At 37.8% G+C, this 14,804-nt stretch overlaps 1 protein-coding gene across 1 annotated transcript in view; it reads right to left on the reverse strand.

Annotated features, from left to right (window-relative positions):
* Positions 1-10,082, reverse strand: part of Usp1 (ubiquitin specific peptidase 1) — a 12,126-nt gene extending 2,044 nt beyond the window's left edge. Inside the window, exons 1-8 of the mRNA XM_015484921.2 lie at positions 9,827-10,082; positions 7,700-7,938; positions 6,202-6,322; positions 5,439-5,543; positions 4,573-4,733; positions 2,938-3,629; positions 2,074-2,244; positions 866-1,067 (exon numbers count right to left, since the gene is read on the reverse strand). Coding sequence (XP_015340407.1) covers positions 866-1,067; positions 2,074-2,244; positions 2,938-3,629; positions 4,573-4,733; positions 5,439-5,543; positions 6,202-6,322; positions 7,700-7,869 — 1,622 coding nt within the window. The 5' untranslated portion in view covers positions 7,870-7,938; positions 9,827-10,082. The remainder of the gene's footprint in view (positions 1-865; positions 1,068-2,073; positions 2,245-2,937; positions 3,630-4,572; positions 4,734-5,438; positions 5,544-6,201; positions 6,323-7,699; positions 7,939-9,826) is intronic.
* Between the last annotated feature and the right edge of the window lie 4,722 nt (positions 10,083-14,804).

Below are 14,804 nucleotides of genomic sequence, written 5' to 3' on the forward strand. Positions count from 1 at the left end.
GATAACTGTCTTCACCACATCTGTCAATTTTAAAAAATGCCACTTAAATCCCAAAAAAAAAAAAAAAAAAGACAACTATATGCCATCTTATAATAATGTGTATGTCTGTGTGTAGCGTGCATGCGAGAGCAGAAACATGCAAGCGAGCAAGCTATTGGGAAGCTCATGTCATTTTCAAATAACTCATTAATGTGGAAAGGAATGAAATCAGCAATGACATATGTCAGAAAAAAGACTATCCAAAATGCAATTAGTGTTTTTATAGTTATCTTCAACAGCTTTTATACATTTAAATTCAACTGAAGAAAATTTCTCATCTTTTTCAAAGATTAGTTTGATTTTTTAGCTTACCTTTTAAAACAGAATTTTGCCTTTCTACCCTTCAAAAAAATCTCAATGTATTCAGATTTCTTCTCTGCTTTAATCAGATTCTACTAAAATTGAATTCTGCAACTAGCATCTACACAATGAATATGAAAAAGATATATATAGAAATCATACTAAACAGAACATGTGTTCATACCAAAAGGGTTTAAACCGATGCGTTTTACAAGGAAACTGTTTAAAGAGAACATTTTTAGGGGTGGGGCGGTACCAGGAATTGAACTCAGGAGCACTTGACCACTGACCACATCTTCACTCCTATTTTTTATTTTCTTTAAAGACAGGGTCTCACTGAGTTGCTTAGCACCTCGCTTTTGCTGAGGCTGGCTTTGAACTCACTATCTGCCTTTCCTAGCCTCCTGAGCCGCTGGGATTACAGGTCTGCACCACCACACCCAGCTAAAGAGAACTTTTACAAGTTAATTCCTTTCTCCTCTATAGCAGCTTTTCTTCATCTGTAGCTTTTATTTACAATACTCACTCCAAGCCACTAGCAGCAAAACACTTCAGATGAATAGTTATGACTTCAGGCATTTTGTCAAACAAAAGACTTCTTTCGGCTTCAGTGTAATGATGGCAATTTTCACAGAAATATTTATCTTCTCCTACAATCCTCTCCACTGAAGCAAACTGTGAAATTGCCCATCTCAAGGTCTTCATTTCTGTTTTTGGCTCTGGAGAAACTATTAGGGAAAAAAAAAAGAATCCTTTCATTTACAAATACGATATTCAAAAATTAAACTAAATTTCCACATGCAAAATTAGCATTCAGTTTCAACTGACTACCCCATTTCCAAATAACTAAAGAGATTTCTTTTACTTTCAGAAAATCATCCTTAATAGCACACATATCTTCAGATGTGCCAAACAAGTACTCTACCATGGAGCTACAATCCCAGCTCTGTATAAATATCTTTTAAATAGTATAATATTATAATTGGTCAGCCAAAAATACTTATGTGATACGCACAGCAAAAACTAGTCTATCTCACTGTTAAGAGATGAGTTTAATAGCCAATTTTCAGTAAAACGGTCTCATTATTTTGCATGACATCTCCATTTTATGGTTTGCACTAGACACATAGTGGTTTTAAATGGTGTTAAAAATTACCAGGCAAGGGGGATGGGGTTGTAGCTCACAGTAGAGCGATTGCCTAGCATGTGTGAGACCCTGGGTTCAATCCCCAGCACCATATAAAACTAAATAAACAAAATAAAGGTGTTGTTCCATCTGTAACTAAAAATTAAAAAAATTTATAGGTAGCTTTGAAAGATCAAGATCCCCAAAATTAACTTTTATTAAATAAGCACTTCATTTTTCCATTCTAACATACTTTATACCAAAATAAAGATGATGCAATTCTTCAAATGATATTAACAAGTGAAACTAAGTAAGTAGAAAGGCTAGCTAGGCACAATGGTGCATGCCTACAATCCCAGCAACTTGGGAAGCTAAAACAGGAGGATGGCATATTCAAGACCAGCCTCAGCAAATTAGCAGTTTGGCAAGACCCTGTGTCAAAAAATAAAATGGGCTGGGAATGTGATTCACTGGTAAAGCTCTCCCAAGTTCAATCTCCAGTGCCAAAAAGAAAAGAAAAGCTATACAGTAGACCAAGGACACTAAAACTGTATTGTTAAAGAAAACTATATTATTCCATAGTCCAATGAGACTCTAATTTTCCTTACTTTCAGAATTCTCCTCTACTTTGGAAAGTTCATCTTCTTGTACTGGCACGCTGATGTCCTGAAAATCTTCTCTTCTTTCTGTTAAACTTTCACATTCCAAACAACGAGTCCTTAATACGAGCTGACCTTGAAATAATTTCTCCACTAGCTCAAAACCAATTTGCTCTGCACCTGAAATAAAAAAATGAAAATATACGTCTATACAAATTAGTTTTTCAATATAGTCCAAATAACCAATTTTTCACTGAAATAAATTATATCATGAATAAAAGCCCCATTTTTCATGTGTTTATTAGCATTGAGATACCTTGTTGATAAAGTGTAAAGTCCCTATAAAGCTTGTTTTAATTATGAATTTCTATTATCTTTAAAGTCAATTATTTTCTCAACTTGTTTTCCAGAGACACCTCCTTATAGAATGAGCCCAGAATATGTATGGCACTTTGGTGCCATCAACCACATCAACACTATGCATTTTCCCTGAGATATGTACATATGGACAAAACTAAGTGAAAACCTAGTTCAAGAATGGCATACCTACTCATTATTTCCCTTATGACTTTACATCTTCGTAGATAAAAGAAAAATATAGTCTCCATTAAAATGTATTGGACTTTCCTAGTTCATAAACCATAAATTAACATTTACCCTAATAATTAATGACATTACATATATATTATACACACAACACACTTAATCTAAGCACAGTGCTTAAAATACCAGTTAATACCGTGTTAATTACTTTCTCAAACTAAACAAAAATTCTAGCCACATGTATTATATATTGTATGTTTATCTAGAGAAGATTTCTATTTCTGCAGCTATTAAGACTCCTACCTATCAAAGTCTAAGAATTATACTGACCTTTGTTTATGGACTTAACTTCATTAACATTTACAGGTTTAACATTATTTCCTGGAGATTCAAGTCCACAACCATTAGTTGTATTATCAATTTCACACTTCCCCAAGTCCTCCTCAAGATCATATTCATTTTCTTTAGACTGTCCTTTGGATCCTTGGTTTGTTGTTATTTTTCCCAGACTACAGAATTTTGAAAGAATGCTGGGTTGCTTAGTTGCAGACTTCAACCAATTTATTTTAACTCTTGATTTCCTTTGTGAGAGTCTTGTACTCTCATTTTCAGAAACACACTTGGGGATCATTTTAGGAGGAATCTCTAATGTATCACCAGTAGCTTTTCTTTTTGACCTCGTTTGTCTCTGATTCTCTTCCAATGACTGGTGTTCCTTCGATACTTTAACTTTTTTCTTTGTGTTACCAAATTCTGTGTCACTCTTTCTTTTTCCATTCCCTTTTGGGAGTTTTTCTTTATGGTCTTCAGAATTCCTCATACCATCAGTCTCCATGCTGCTAATTCCACTCATTTCCTCTTTTTGATGAGGTTTTTCTTCTACCTTAGTAGATAATTCTGCCACATTTTTTACTTCTTCTTTTTTTAGAAGTTGGCATGTTTCTTGAATGTTTCCCAAAATACACTGTAGTACTTCCTGTGCATCATGCTGTAGATATCCTTCATACATAGGGTTGAGTTCCCTATAAATAAAAATGTCCATTTCATCTACTCTAGTTGTGAAGATGTAATATATAAAAACAAATATTTCCATAAATTACTTCATTTGGAAAATCTAAAAGATACTTATTCAGCTAATATGAAACCTATCACAAACCAAGTTTTATTGTAAATGCTTTTGATATTATGTGTATATATAGTCCTCACAATATCTCCTAGAGGTAGGTCCTATTACCACCACTAATGATATGGAAACTGTGTGGAGAGGTTAAGTAATTTGCCCAAGTCACACAGTTAAGATGAAAAATCGGGATTCAAATCTGCTCTTGCTACCCTTCTACAATGTTTCTTAACAAAGGCAAAACAATGTGATGTTCCTGTATCAATGAATGAGTCAATGAATTTTTAAAGACCTACAATATTAAAAAATTTGTTAAAATAATAGTTTTATATATAGTTTCACGTTTTAACACAACACTGGGAAGTAATCTAATCCAGTTAACCAATAGTTCTTTTTTAGGCACATAAAATATTTGGAACTTACAATTTTTACATATAACACATTTTTAATATAGACCTATAATTCCTAGTCTGAAATCCTTAGGATCACATGTGTTTGGGAATTCAAAAGACAACATGGCACATAAGCAAAATATATATAATCAACATGATATGGGGCAATACCCTACAATTAAGAAACCATTGCTATTTCCACAGAAACAATTTTGAATGTTCATATGAGTGATAAACACGAACAGACAATAAACAGCCTCATACAAATTCAAATCTAATAAATTTAGTACCAAATTTATCCCCCCAAATTATGAGAGTTTCTGGGATTTTCAAGTACCATGGATCTGGAGTTTCAATTTTCCTTGCCCTTTATTCCTATACTGCTCATGTACCATTCTCCCCAAAAGAAACAAGGAGCTAAATTATAATTGTAAAATTATAAGCTATACCTACCTGAGTGTGTTAAGCAGTCGCCTTGGCTGGGTAGCAAGTTCATCAGTATATTTCTCTGGATTTAAGAGAAAACTAGCCTGAAGCTGTTCTACTGAAATGATTAAGGACTGTAAACTGCATATAAGTTCATAACTTGCCAAAGAATCTTCTTTGCAATTTCCCTGTCAAGGAAAAACCACACAAACCAATATTTTCATTTATGAACAAATTAAGTACCTTCCTTCTTTGACTAGTCTCACTAAATACACAAGCTTTTCTAAACTTAATTACATTATAGCACTAATTTTACTGGGTATAAAAAATAATTTTTTTTTTTGTAATTTCAAGATGTTATTTTTAGCTACTTTCTATATGGATAATAATTTTACATTAGCCAAAGACTTATTTAAACATTTACTTAAATATTAAAAGTTGAGGATGGGGGGCATGTACTCAGTAGTAGAGTGCTTAACATGTACAAAGCCATGGGTTTGATTCCTGGCACCACCACCCCCTCCCCCCCAGCCAAAAAAAAGCAAAAAACAACTAAAATTTCAAAAACATAATGGATAAACAATAAATGGCATGAGTATGACAAATCTGTGATGGTGGTATACAAATGACAGGTTTGATAAAACAATAAATGAGGGAATGGAGATAATACTCTGTACAGGGAGATAATCTGGTAATTCACCTCACTCGAATGATAAACACAGCCTTTCCTACAGAATACAGAACAATACTGAGATTTCCAATTTTCATTTAGTTATTGAGAATCTGTCACCCTCCTCTCCAATCCTCTTAAAAAATCTTTACCTTTCTACTTGTAAACAAGTGAATTTACATTTTTCTTTTTATATTACTTTTGCTGGGTTTTTTTTCCTTACCTTATCTTTTTGATTGGCTTCATCCTTTAGAGCTTCCTTCTTCCTTGAAATAATATTAAATAAGTGCTTCACTCCAGATTTAAAACCAGGACAAAAATATAATACCTATAAAAAGTGAAATTGTCCAAGTGTTATAAACAAACAACAATATTCCTAAAATCATTAAAGTATTACCATGCTTTTTGTAGGGCACTTTTAATAAGTATTACCTAAAATTCTAAGATTAAACTTTTTGTTAAAACTTTTCTTTGAAGCTCTGGGTTTGATCTTAGCACCGCATAAAAATAAATAAAATAAAGACATTCTTTCCATCTACAACTACAAAAATATAAATATATATTTTTAAAAACTTGTTCTCTGTTTCATCAATAGCAGCCTCTTTGGAATTAAGCACTAAGCCTTTAGCAGATAGTACTAACATGTAACATTACAAAGACATAAAACAATACTGTTTCAAGGTGTAAGATATCACAATACCAGGAATCAGGCAGAGAAATTAAAGGTTTGGCTACTTCCACTTAATCAAAGTCTACTCAATTTTTCTGTTGCACCTTTACTTAATATATCATTTTCCTCTCACCCCAAAAGAAGTTTAATAATCTGCAATTTAGGAGTCATTATTATTTTAGCCCATTATTATGGTTTACTTCCAATAAAGACAAGGACTGCACAATTACAGTCTTCCAATAACTTGGAATCCTTAGAAACATTGTTACATAATTTTTGCCTATTAATATTTAGTATATAACAAAATTATAGTTACCTGAAGTATACTATTAAGATAACAAGTATTGCCAAGATTATTCAGTCCCACAAATGGTAACAAATTTTCTCTCTTCTCACAGTTTATAGGTGAGGACTGTGCTGCAGGAACAACTTGATCACTATTAAGTATAGAGGGGAGGAAAGGCATAATGAAGCAGCATCTTAAAGAAACAAAATGGAAATATTGCTTCCCTAGATTTTCCTGTTCTCAAGAGTTATAATCTGAATGATTTTAGTGAGATGACACCTTAAGAAATCTACACTCAAAATTTGCCATATACCCAGAATAATCATTATTACACTCAACAAACTACAAAATAATTCCCCTAGGCGGATGTTTGTCCCATTTTTCAGAGTAAAAAAACTGCGGAACTGGTACTGTGATTTTTTTTTTTTTTAACTTAGTGTAATGTTTCAATTAAGTAGTTTAATTCTGAATATGAACTTGGGATAAACTGACTAAAAAGTATTTAGGAGGCTGCATTAAAGTTCTATTAATAAAGATTAAGTAGAAAAGTCTATGAAGAGAATTTATCCCTCACTTAAAAATAAATTGTTCGTACCAGGCATCATGGCACACTCCTGCAATACCCAGGGAGTTGGGAAGCTGAGGCAGAAGGATTGCAAGTTTATGGCCAGCTTGAGTAATTTAGGGAGACCCCCATCTCAAAAAAGTAAAAAATGATAGGGCTGTAGCATTGTAGAGGGCCCCTGGGTTCAATCCCAGTATTAATTAATTAATAAGTCTATCATGCTTTCACATCACTTTAACAGTGGGTTCCCTAGTATTTTTGTGAACCTTACAGCCAAATTATTATAAGAGCACCTCAACGTATTCATAAGTATGAATGCTGATAAGCAAAAGGTTCACAAACTCAATGGATAACTGCTAGATACTAGGAAATTGTACATGGGACCAAATCGACTTTAGTCACCCAGCACATTGCCTATATTTGAATAAGGAGCTAGAATAGAGCAATATGGAATAAAGTATTCCATTTTGTTCTGATTTCTTGCCAGTCACTAAAGAATTTCCATAAAAACATTTATTTTTAAGTACATTTTAAATATCAATTACAGCTGTATGCCTCCAGCAGGTATGATTAGTTATGACTGCACACCTACATGACTAGAGTTTAAATAACAGACAACTGTTGTCTTTTGAACACCACAAAAACAAAAACACCCTTTTTAATCCTTACAACAAAAAATAATCAAGTGTAAACTCTAAAATAGAGAATTTAGTCAATTAACATTTCTCCAAATTATCCTAAATGGCTCAAGACAATGTTAATAAATTTGTACTGTGGTGTGATCCCTGTGGGGAACCACCAGCTTTGCTCTGTTCCGACAAAGTCTAGCAGCATGTAGTAGGAACAGAGCAAAGCTACTATTACTATCAGATCACTCTGGAGGTATTAACCCAAGCTCAATGCTTCTTTCTACACTGATTCAGAATTTTAAAAATACAGAAATAATATTTATAAGGCACATACATTTCTGATCCTCTATATTCAGAAGCTTTTTCTTCATTTTCTTGAGAATCTGTGAAATCTAAGGCTCTCTTAGTTTCCTTTTTCTGAAAAAATTTCAAAGAAAGTCTGTTTTTCTTGGATGGACTACCTCTTGAAAGCCCATTACTTTCACTGGGTATGACACCAGGCATTTTCTTTTCAAATCCCAAGGAGTTGACAAGAATTAATTTATAGAGGGCAGTTGTAATCACCAATTATATCTGTTAATCACAAAGAAAAGGTTTCATTAGTTCTCCATTATTAGTGTAGGCAACCGAATCATCAATTGTGACAACATATTTACCAAGGAAATGGTAACAAATTAGAACTTTCAAATAATTAGGAAATTATTTGATAACCGAATGCAATATTTATTGCTTAAATGAAGGAGTATGCCACATTGTCCTTAACTTTGTTTTTAAAAAATGTGATGCTAAACCTTTATTAGCCTGCCATAGATTGAGGGCCAAACTACAAAATTTTCCATTTATTAGACCTACAGTAAAGTAGTAGTATTAAGGAGTAAAAACTCGAATTTTCATCATAACTTATTAATTCAAATGTTGACTTAGCAACTGCCATCTCTAACTGAAGTAAGAAGCGAGGAGGACAGGAAAAATCACAGTAGCAGACAGAGTCCTCCCTATGTAAAATAAAGTCTCAAAACTCATAAAGAAAGGCATATGGTGTTCAATTATACCTAAAAACCACAATATCCTATTTGTTTTCCAAACTTCTAAAAAACTGTTTTAAAAACTGCTTTGAGTAGGCAAGAAGATGGTAATTTGCTTTTTGCAAGCTTTCTACCATTTTAAAGTAAAACTTTATGATGAAAAAATATGGCAATATTTGTGGCAGCTATTTTATACATCAGTCATATTTTCCATTAGGACATCTAGGGGAAATTACTTGACTATAGAATATTACAATTACTTAAGACCCCAAAACCTCAGCAACCAATTTCAAATGTAGAAACAATAGTAAAATTAACTATGCAAAATTCACTCAAATTCCATCCTTAAACATTTCACTCAATTGACTCTAATCTAGAAACTTACTCAACTTGGCAGTGAAACCAATTTTGAGACCCAACTGAGGAAGAACTGGAAAGTTGGCCAATTTCCCCATCCTGTCTCCAATTCTATTTACTCTCCTGACCATTTTATGTTTCTGATGAATGAAAAGCCAGTCTGCACTAAAAATTTTAGTACTCTAAGTATTCTCCTCGTAAAAGGTTTTTCCCCGACAATTCCAATAAATGACAGAAAGTGAATTCCCTAAGTGACAAGAGAAACCAGACTTAGAGAAGAAAAAATGATCCAACAACTGAAACAGCGGATAGTAATCTCAATTCAAATCCTCCTGGACCCCCAAAGCAATGATCAAACATTTAACATTACCAATTATACAGCATTTTACTACATGCCATATTTTATACTCTCATTTCCTTATAAGTGGAGGTCTGTTACTCAAGAAACGTTTCTCCTGTAACACAAACTTCACAGAAAACAAGGAATCCAACATTAAACATTCTTGACCCAATGACAGCGTGAATCTCAGTCCTATTAGTTTTGAATAATGACACGACTCCTATTTTTCAAGAAAAAAAACGTAAAGTAACTAAGAACATCTTTGCCAAAGCTTTAAGACACGTGGCGTTCTACAGACTTCTGAGAAAACTGTAAGTTAAGAAAATGCGCGGTAAAATTTCGCAATTACCGACACAAGACAACATGAATGCAAACATTTCTCCTCCCTAACCTGCACCTCTCTACAGAACAGAAAGGAAACTTCAAAGCCTGCAGAGCCCAGGCAGTCTTCGTGTCCCCCAGACACCTCACCGGCACAGTGGGAGACTGGCCGGGGGCTCTCCAGCCCGCCCCGCCGCTCCTGGCCTCACTGCCCGCGGAGTTGGCCTATATACTCCCAGCCCGCACCTGCCTCCCCGAGTCCCCTGCGGCTGCAAAAGGGGGCGCCCCCCGGGGCAAAGAAGGCTCGCCCCGCAGCTGGGCCAAAGCACAAAACCAAAACGGCCCCGCGTCTTCCCGGCAGCACCTCTCCGGCGCCCGCGAACTTGCCTCCGCGCCCCTCTGCCCCAGGCCCTCTTACCCGGCCATGGCCCTAAGCGAGGTCCGCGGCGGTGACGCCGCTGAGTCCAGCCGAGATGAGTGTGGGTACCACAGGTGAGTTCTTGCCTGAGACGCCGGGTCCCCGACCCAAGGAAAACCTGATCGGATCGCCCTCCCGCGGGGGAGTGACCATCAGCTCAGAGCGGGAACGCGGGCCGCCGCCGCTCACTCCTGCCTAGCGCACCACCCACTACATCCCCGGAGCGGCGCCAGCTGCGCCCGCCNGTTTTTTTTTTTTTTTTTTTTTTCTTTTAACCATTCGTGCGCGCGAGTGGATGGGAAAGCGTACGGGTCGGGAGACGGGACAGAGACAAGATGGGATGGGCCCTTTCCTCTAGAAGGAGCCCCCCCCTCCTCACCCCCGGCGCTCAAATGCGCCAATCCATGATGAACAATCCCAAAACCTTGTCCCCCCCACCACCACCACCGCCAGGAGAAGCCAATCAGAAGTACCTAGATAAAAGCCAATTGGATGGGTGGAGAAGGAAGCCCGGCCAATACCAAAAAAGAAGAAAGGAGGGCTCCAGCCAATCATTGTTGGGCATACATAGTGTTCCTCCAGAGCCGTTCCTCTCCTTCCGCTCTCATTGGCGCTCGAGTGCGCGCTTTCGCTGCTGACTGTTAAAATCTTGCTGTGCGTTTTGTTAAGCCTGGACGGTGGGACGCCACCGCGGGTGCGGCTTCCGGAGTGAGGCCCTCACGGCAGGCCCCGCCTCCCTTTCTTGCTTATGCACTCGGGCGGGGTTACCAGGGAGATGGATTTCGGAAAATGGCTGACCGGTTGCTTGCTCCTCTGCGCCTGGCCTTTCTGTTCGGAATGGCAGCCCGAGAGCCCTTCAATAAAGACAGGCTCTGCCATGAATAACAACAGATTCTCAGTCGAATACTGTAGAGCTGAAGCTCCTTCCTCAAGCCCCTTCGCGTCTTGTTTTCTTTTTGCCCTTTCCTTTGCTGCCGCACTGGACAGTATTTTAGTCCCAGATCCCGCTGCGGAAACTTCCAAGGGTTCTGCCGCGAGCTGGTACTAAAGACTCAAAAGCTGAAAAGCATGCCTTATCAGGTTTTTGCTTCCCTTTGTTTGCAAGCTTCCTTGGTGAGGTAACCTCACAACGCAAGTGGTTGTGGTTAATCGATTCAGTCCAAATCCACTAAGTGTTTTTTAGGCGCCTACTATTTGTGCCAGGCATAATTTCAAGGTGCTAGGCACACTACGTGAATGAAATACATTCCCTGCTGTAAAAGAGCTTTAGGGAGAAGACAGACGTTAACTAAAAGGATATGAAATAACAAAAGGGAAAGATAAAAATAATAGTGCGTTAGATGTGAAAACTAGGAAAGACCTCTGAGTTGAAATGCAGCAGAGTGTTGAATGAAAGAGAAGTGAAACTTGGAAATCTGAGGAAACCACAAGTTCCTTGAAGCGTGATGTGCTTGGTATTTTGGGAAATAGGGAGACCGGGAAGCTTAGGGTGTAGCCTGGGTGAGAAGATCTTGGGAGATGGCGATTAGTGTCCTAGGCAGGGCTATAAGCAGGCTAAGGAGATGAATCAGTAGATGGTTCTGAGCAGAGGAGTGGCAGAATTTGTAAAGTGGCTACCTGTGGTGGTTAGACTGTACTTTCGATGACTATTTTTAACCCCAGCAACTAAGCTAGAGAGTGCTTGGTCTTTGCTAAAATGTTTGGATCTGAGTAAACTCCGAAGTGGAAGTGGCCATTGTACTTAGATGTATTAAGAGCAAGATGCTTATTTTACATAAAACAGACATCCAAAAAGATCAGGATCCAAATTGAGCCAACAGGTAATTCAAAAAGACAAAGATAGAAAATATAATTATAGATCTCTCAGTTACTATTGTGTATCATAGACTGGCAGTGCCTTGTTTTCTAGTACCAGCAATTATTGCTATTTTCAGACTATCCAGATGAATAACCAGTTGTAGTTTCCTCTTTCTTTGAGATCCCTTTGAAACCACTACCCTTCCTTGTACAATTTACAATATCAATCAAGGTTCAGTTGAAAATTTTACTTTGCATGGCTACATACCAAGTAAAGATCAAGCCAAGCACAAAGGTGTTCACTTATAATCTCAGTTAGGAGGCTGAGGCAGGAAGATCACAAGTTTGAGGCCAGCCTGGGCAACTTACTGAGATCCTGTCTCAAAAATTTAAAAGGGCTGGAGGCGCAGCTCAGTGGTTGAGTGCTTTTCTTAGCATGAGTGAGGCCTTGAGTTCAATTCCCAGTAACAAAAAAGAACAACAACAAAAAAATGAGTTATAATATTAAAGAAGAATAGAACGGATATTAGAGGACAGATAGCATTCTCTGCTATGCTTTTCCTTACCAGATTAAAAAAATAAATAAATAAAAAACAATTCCTCTGCTGATGAAAATTTCCCCAGAAGGTGAAAAATGGAGTAAGTACATCTTTGGTTCCTCACACAGAGAATGCACTGGATATCAATTTGCCACTTGTGGTTATATGAAGATGTGCTGCCCCAAATCCCTCTTCAAGGAAGAACTTTCTCCAAGCTACATAGAATACTTCCAGTTATAAACTTCATCAGGGTCAACTTCAGCTGCAGACAGCACCCTTTCCTAAAGTTATCCCCTTTCTAGGAAAGTTGGCTGTGAATGAGAGAGCAGGGCTGGGTTATAAAGGATTAGCCATTATGACCCACCACTGGACACCCCTAGGGAGCAGTATTCCCTCCAGAGCTTTTTGCCAGGTTGGACAAAACTTTGTTGGCTCTATTGGAATTTGATTTCATCTTCCTCATTCTGTTTATTCTCCCTTTCACATCTTGTACACCAGGCTCTGTCTGGTGTCTGCTTCCAAGGAAGCCTACCTGCAAGAGTTTATACCAGGATTGGTTGGAATAACAGGCAATAAAAAGGATTTGGGAACTGAATCCCCAAATTTTGGACTACTTCCCAGTAGTAGATGAAGTATAGCCAGCCCCTGGCACAAGGTGATGGTCCAATTAGGATAATGTAGCAGGTGAAAGAGAATATACTAGCAGGCATAATGTATCAAGGCAATTAAGACATATGGTAGAAGTAGGGATTGTAAGGATGATTAGTTGGATAGCTATTACTAAACTACGGTCAGTAATGAACACCTAAGGGTTGCTAATAAGCAACTGAAACTCAGATGTGAAAGCCAGAATATCTCCTTTTTGTACACAAAGAAGCTCTCAACTGCAGGGAAGAAAGTTGAACACCAGACCAGAATTTTAGTGGTCAAGGCTAAAATAGTAGTCTGTTATGCCAATGAGTCAGGGTCATGGTTGAGAAAACTTAGCATCCTGACAGATTGAGAGGCCATATGGGTGGTGCTCCTAAAATATTTGAAACCCCAGGCTCCTCTGGTGCCTGCAGTGTGCCTCACCCCTACCTACTAGGAGCTATCATTTTGTCATACTGGGAGATATTGCAAAGGCTTCTACTTGGAAGCAGAACATGTTCTACCCTACTCCAGCAACGCCACTTCCACATCCCACCTAGCCTTCTGCCCAGTAGTCCCTATAATTAGAGGTAAAGCACAATCTAGTTGGGAAGATGCTGTCTTGATGATAAATTCCCCAAAGAATATGCAAGACCTAGCTAGCATGTAACAACAGGAGCTCAAGGAGTGTATATATGCCTGGATTCAGAAGATGCTTGATCACTAAAACAAGAACATAAAATTGGACAGGGAAAATTCTGTTGTATTGGGAACATTCTCATAAAATATAAGACTTAATGGTAGAGGGCAGGTGGGGTGCTGGGGTTGTGGCTCAGTGGTACAGCTTATGGTATCCTTAGGGGCAAAATAGGCAACCTGCCTAGCATGTGTGAGGCACTGGGTTCAATTCTCAGCACCACATATAAATAAATAAAATGAAGATCCATTGACAACTAAAACAATATTTTTTTTTAACAAAAAAAGATTTAACATCTTGGCAAGGACCTCTAAGAACTGGTGTGAGCTCACTACTACAATGGCTCCTAGACTCATGGAAAAAGCAATGAATCACACTGAATGAAACTGAAATAACAGAAGTGCTATGGCAGGCAAATGGGACAAGAGGAGATTGAAAGTTCAAGGAAGTTGGTGTGCTTGAATGGATATATTATGTGCCCCCAGAAAGGTATGATAACTTTATTTTCTGAGGGAAGGAACAGAGACACATCATTTACCAAGGCCATAAGGAATGCACTGATACAAAGGACATGAGCACAGCTAATAAGTTAAATCATGGCTGATGGTAACAGGCCTGGCCAACCTAGACTAGCTAATAACAATGAGAATAATAGGAGCCCAAAACAACAGATAGTCAAGAGGTAGTACTTAATTACCCGAAGCCAGGGGGTCACAATTATAATGACCTATTAAGGGGTTCTGACCCACAGGGAGTTACAAAGTAGCTGCTAGAATATGGTATTCTTAGGGGCAAAATAGGCAACCAACAAAATCATAATTGTGCAAGTAGGAAAAAAATTGAGAATATATGACCAGGATGTCTAAAGACTATCTATCACCCAATAAAGTCATGATTCCTTAGTTTCCAGACCTGAGTCAGTTTGTAGACCTGGAACCCACAGGCTGAAGAGGTCCCCAGGAGAAAGATTTCCTGCCCCACCTCAATAAGTGTGAATAGTAATGATTTTCCTCGTCCTTTCCAAAAGGCATCTTTGGTTATTTACTTGGATAATTTTACCCTGGGGAAATTGGCATATCCAGACATTTGTAAGAACTGGGAGCCACAGGGTCTGAATTGACATGAATATCCAAAGACCTGAAGCATCATCATGGCCCGCTGTTAAAATGGGAATATACATGGACCAGTTAATAAATGGAGTCATGGTAAGGTCTAGTTCAGTAAGTCTCCTGGTTCTGGGCCCCATTCAGTGGTCATTTTCCCACTCTCCAAATGTATAATGGGGTTGACCTATTTGACAATTGATGTAAACCCA

Source organism: Marmota marmota, unplaced genomic scaffold (assembly GCF_001458135.2).
Source record: "Marmota marmota marmota unplaced genomic scaffold, marMar, whole genome shotgun sequence".
Taxonomy (NCBI): Eukaryota; Metazoa; Chordata; class Mammalia; order Rodentia; family Sciuridae; genus Marmota; species Marmota marmota.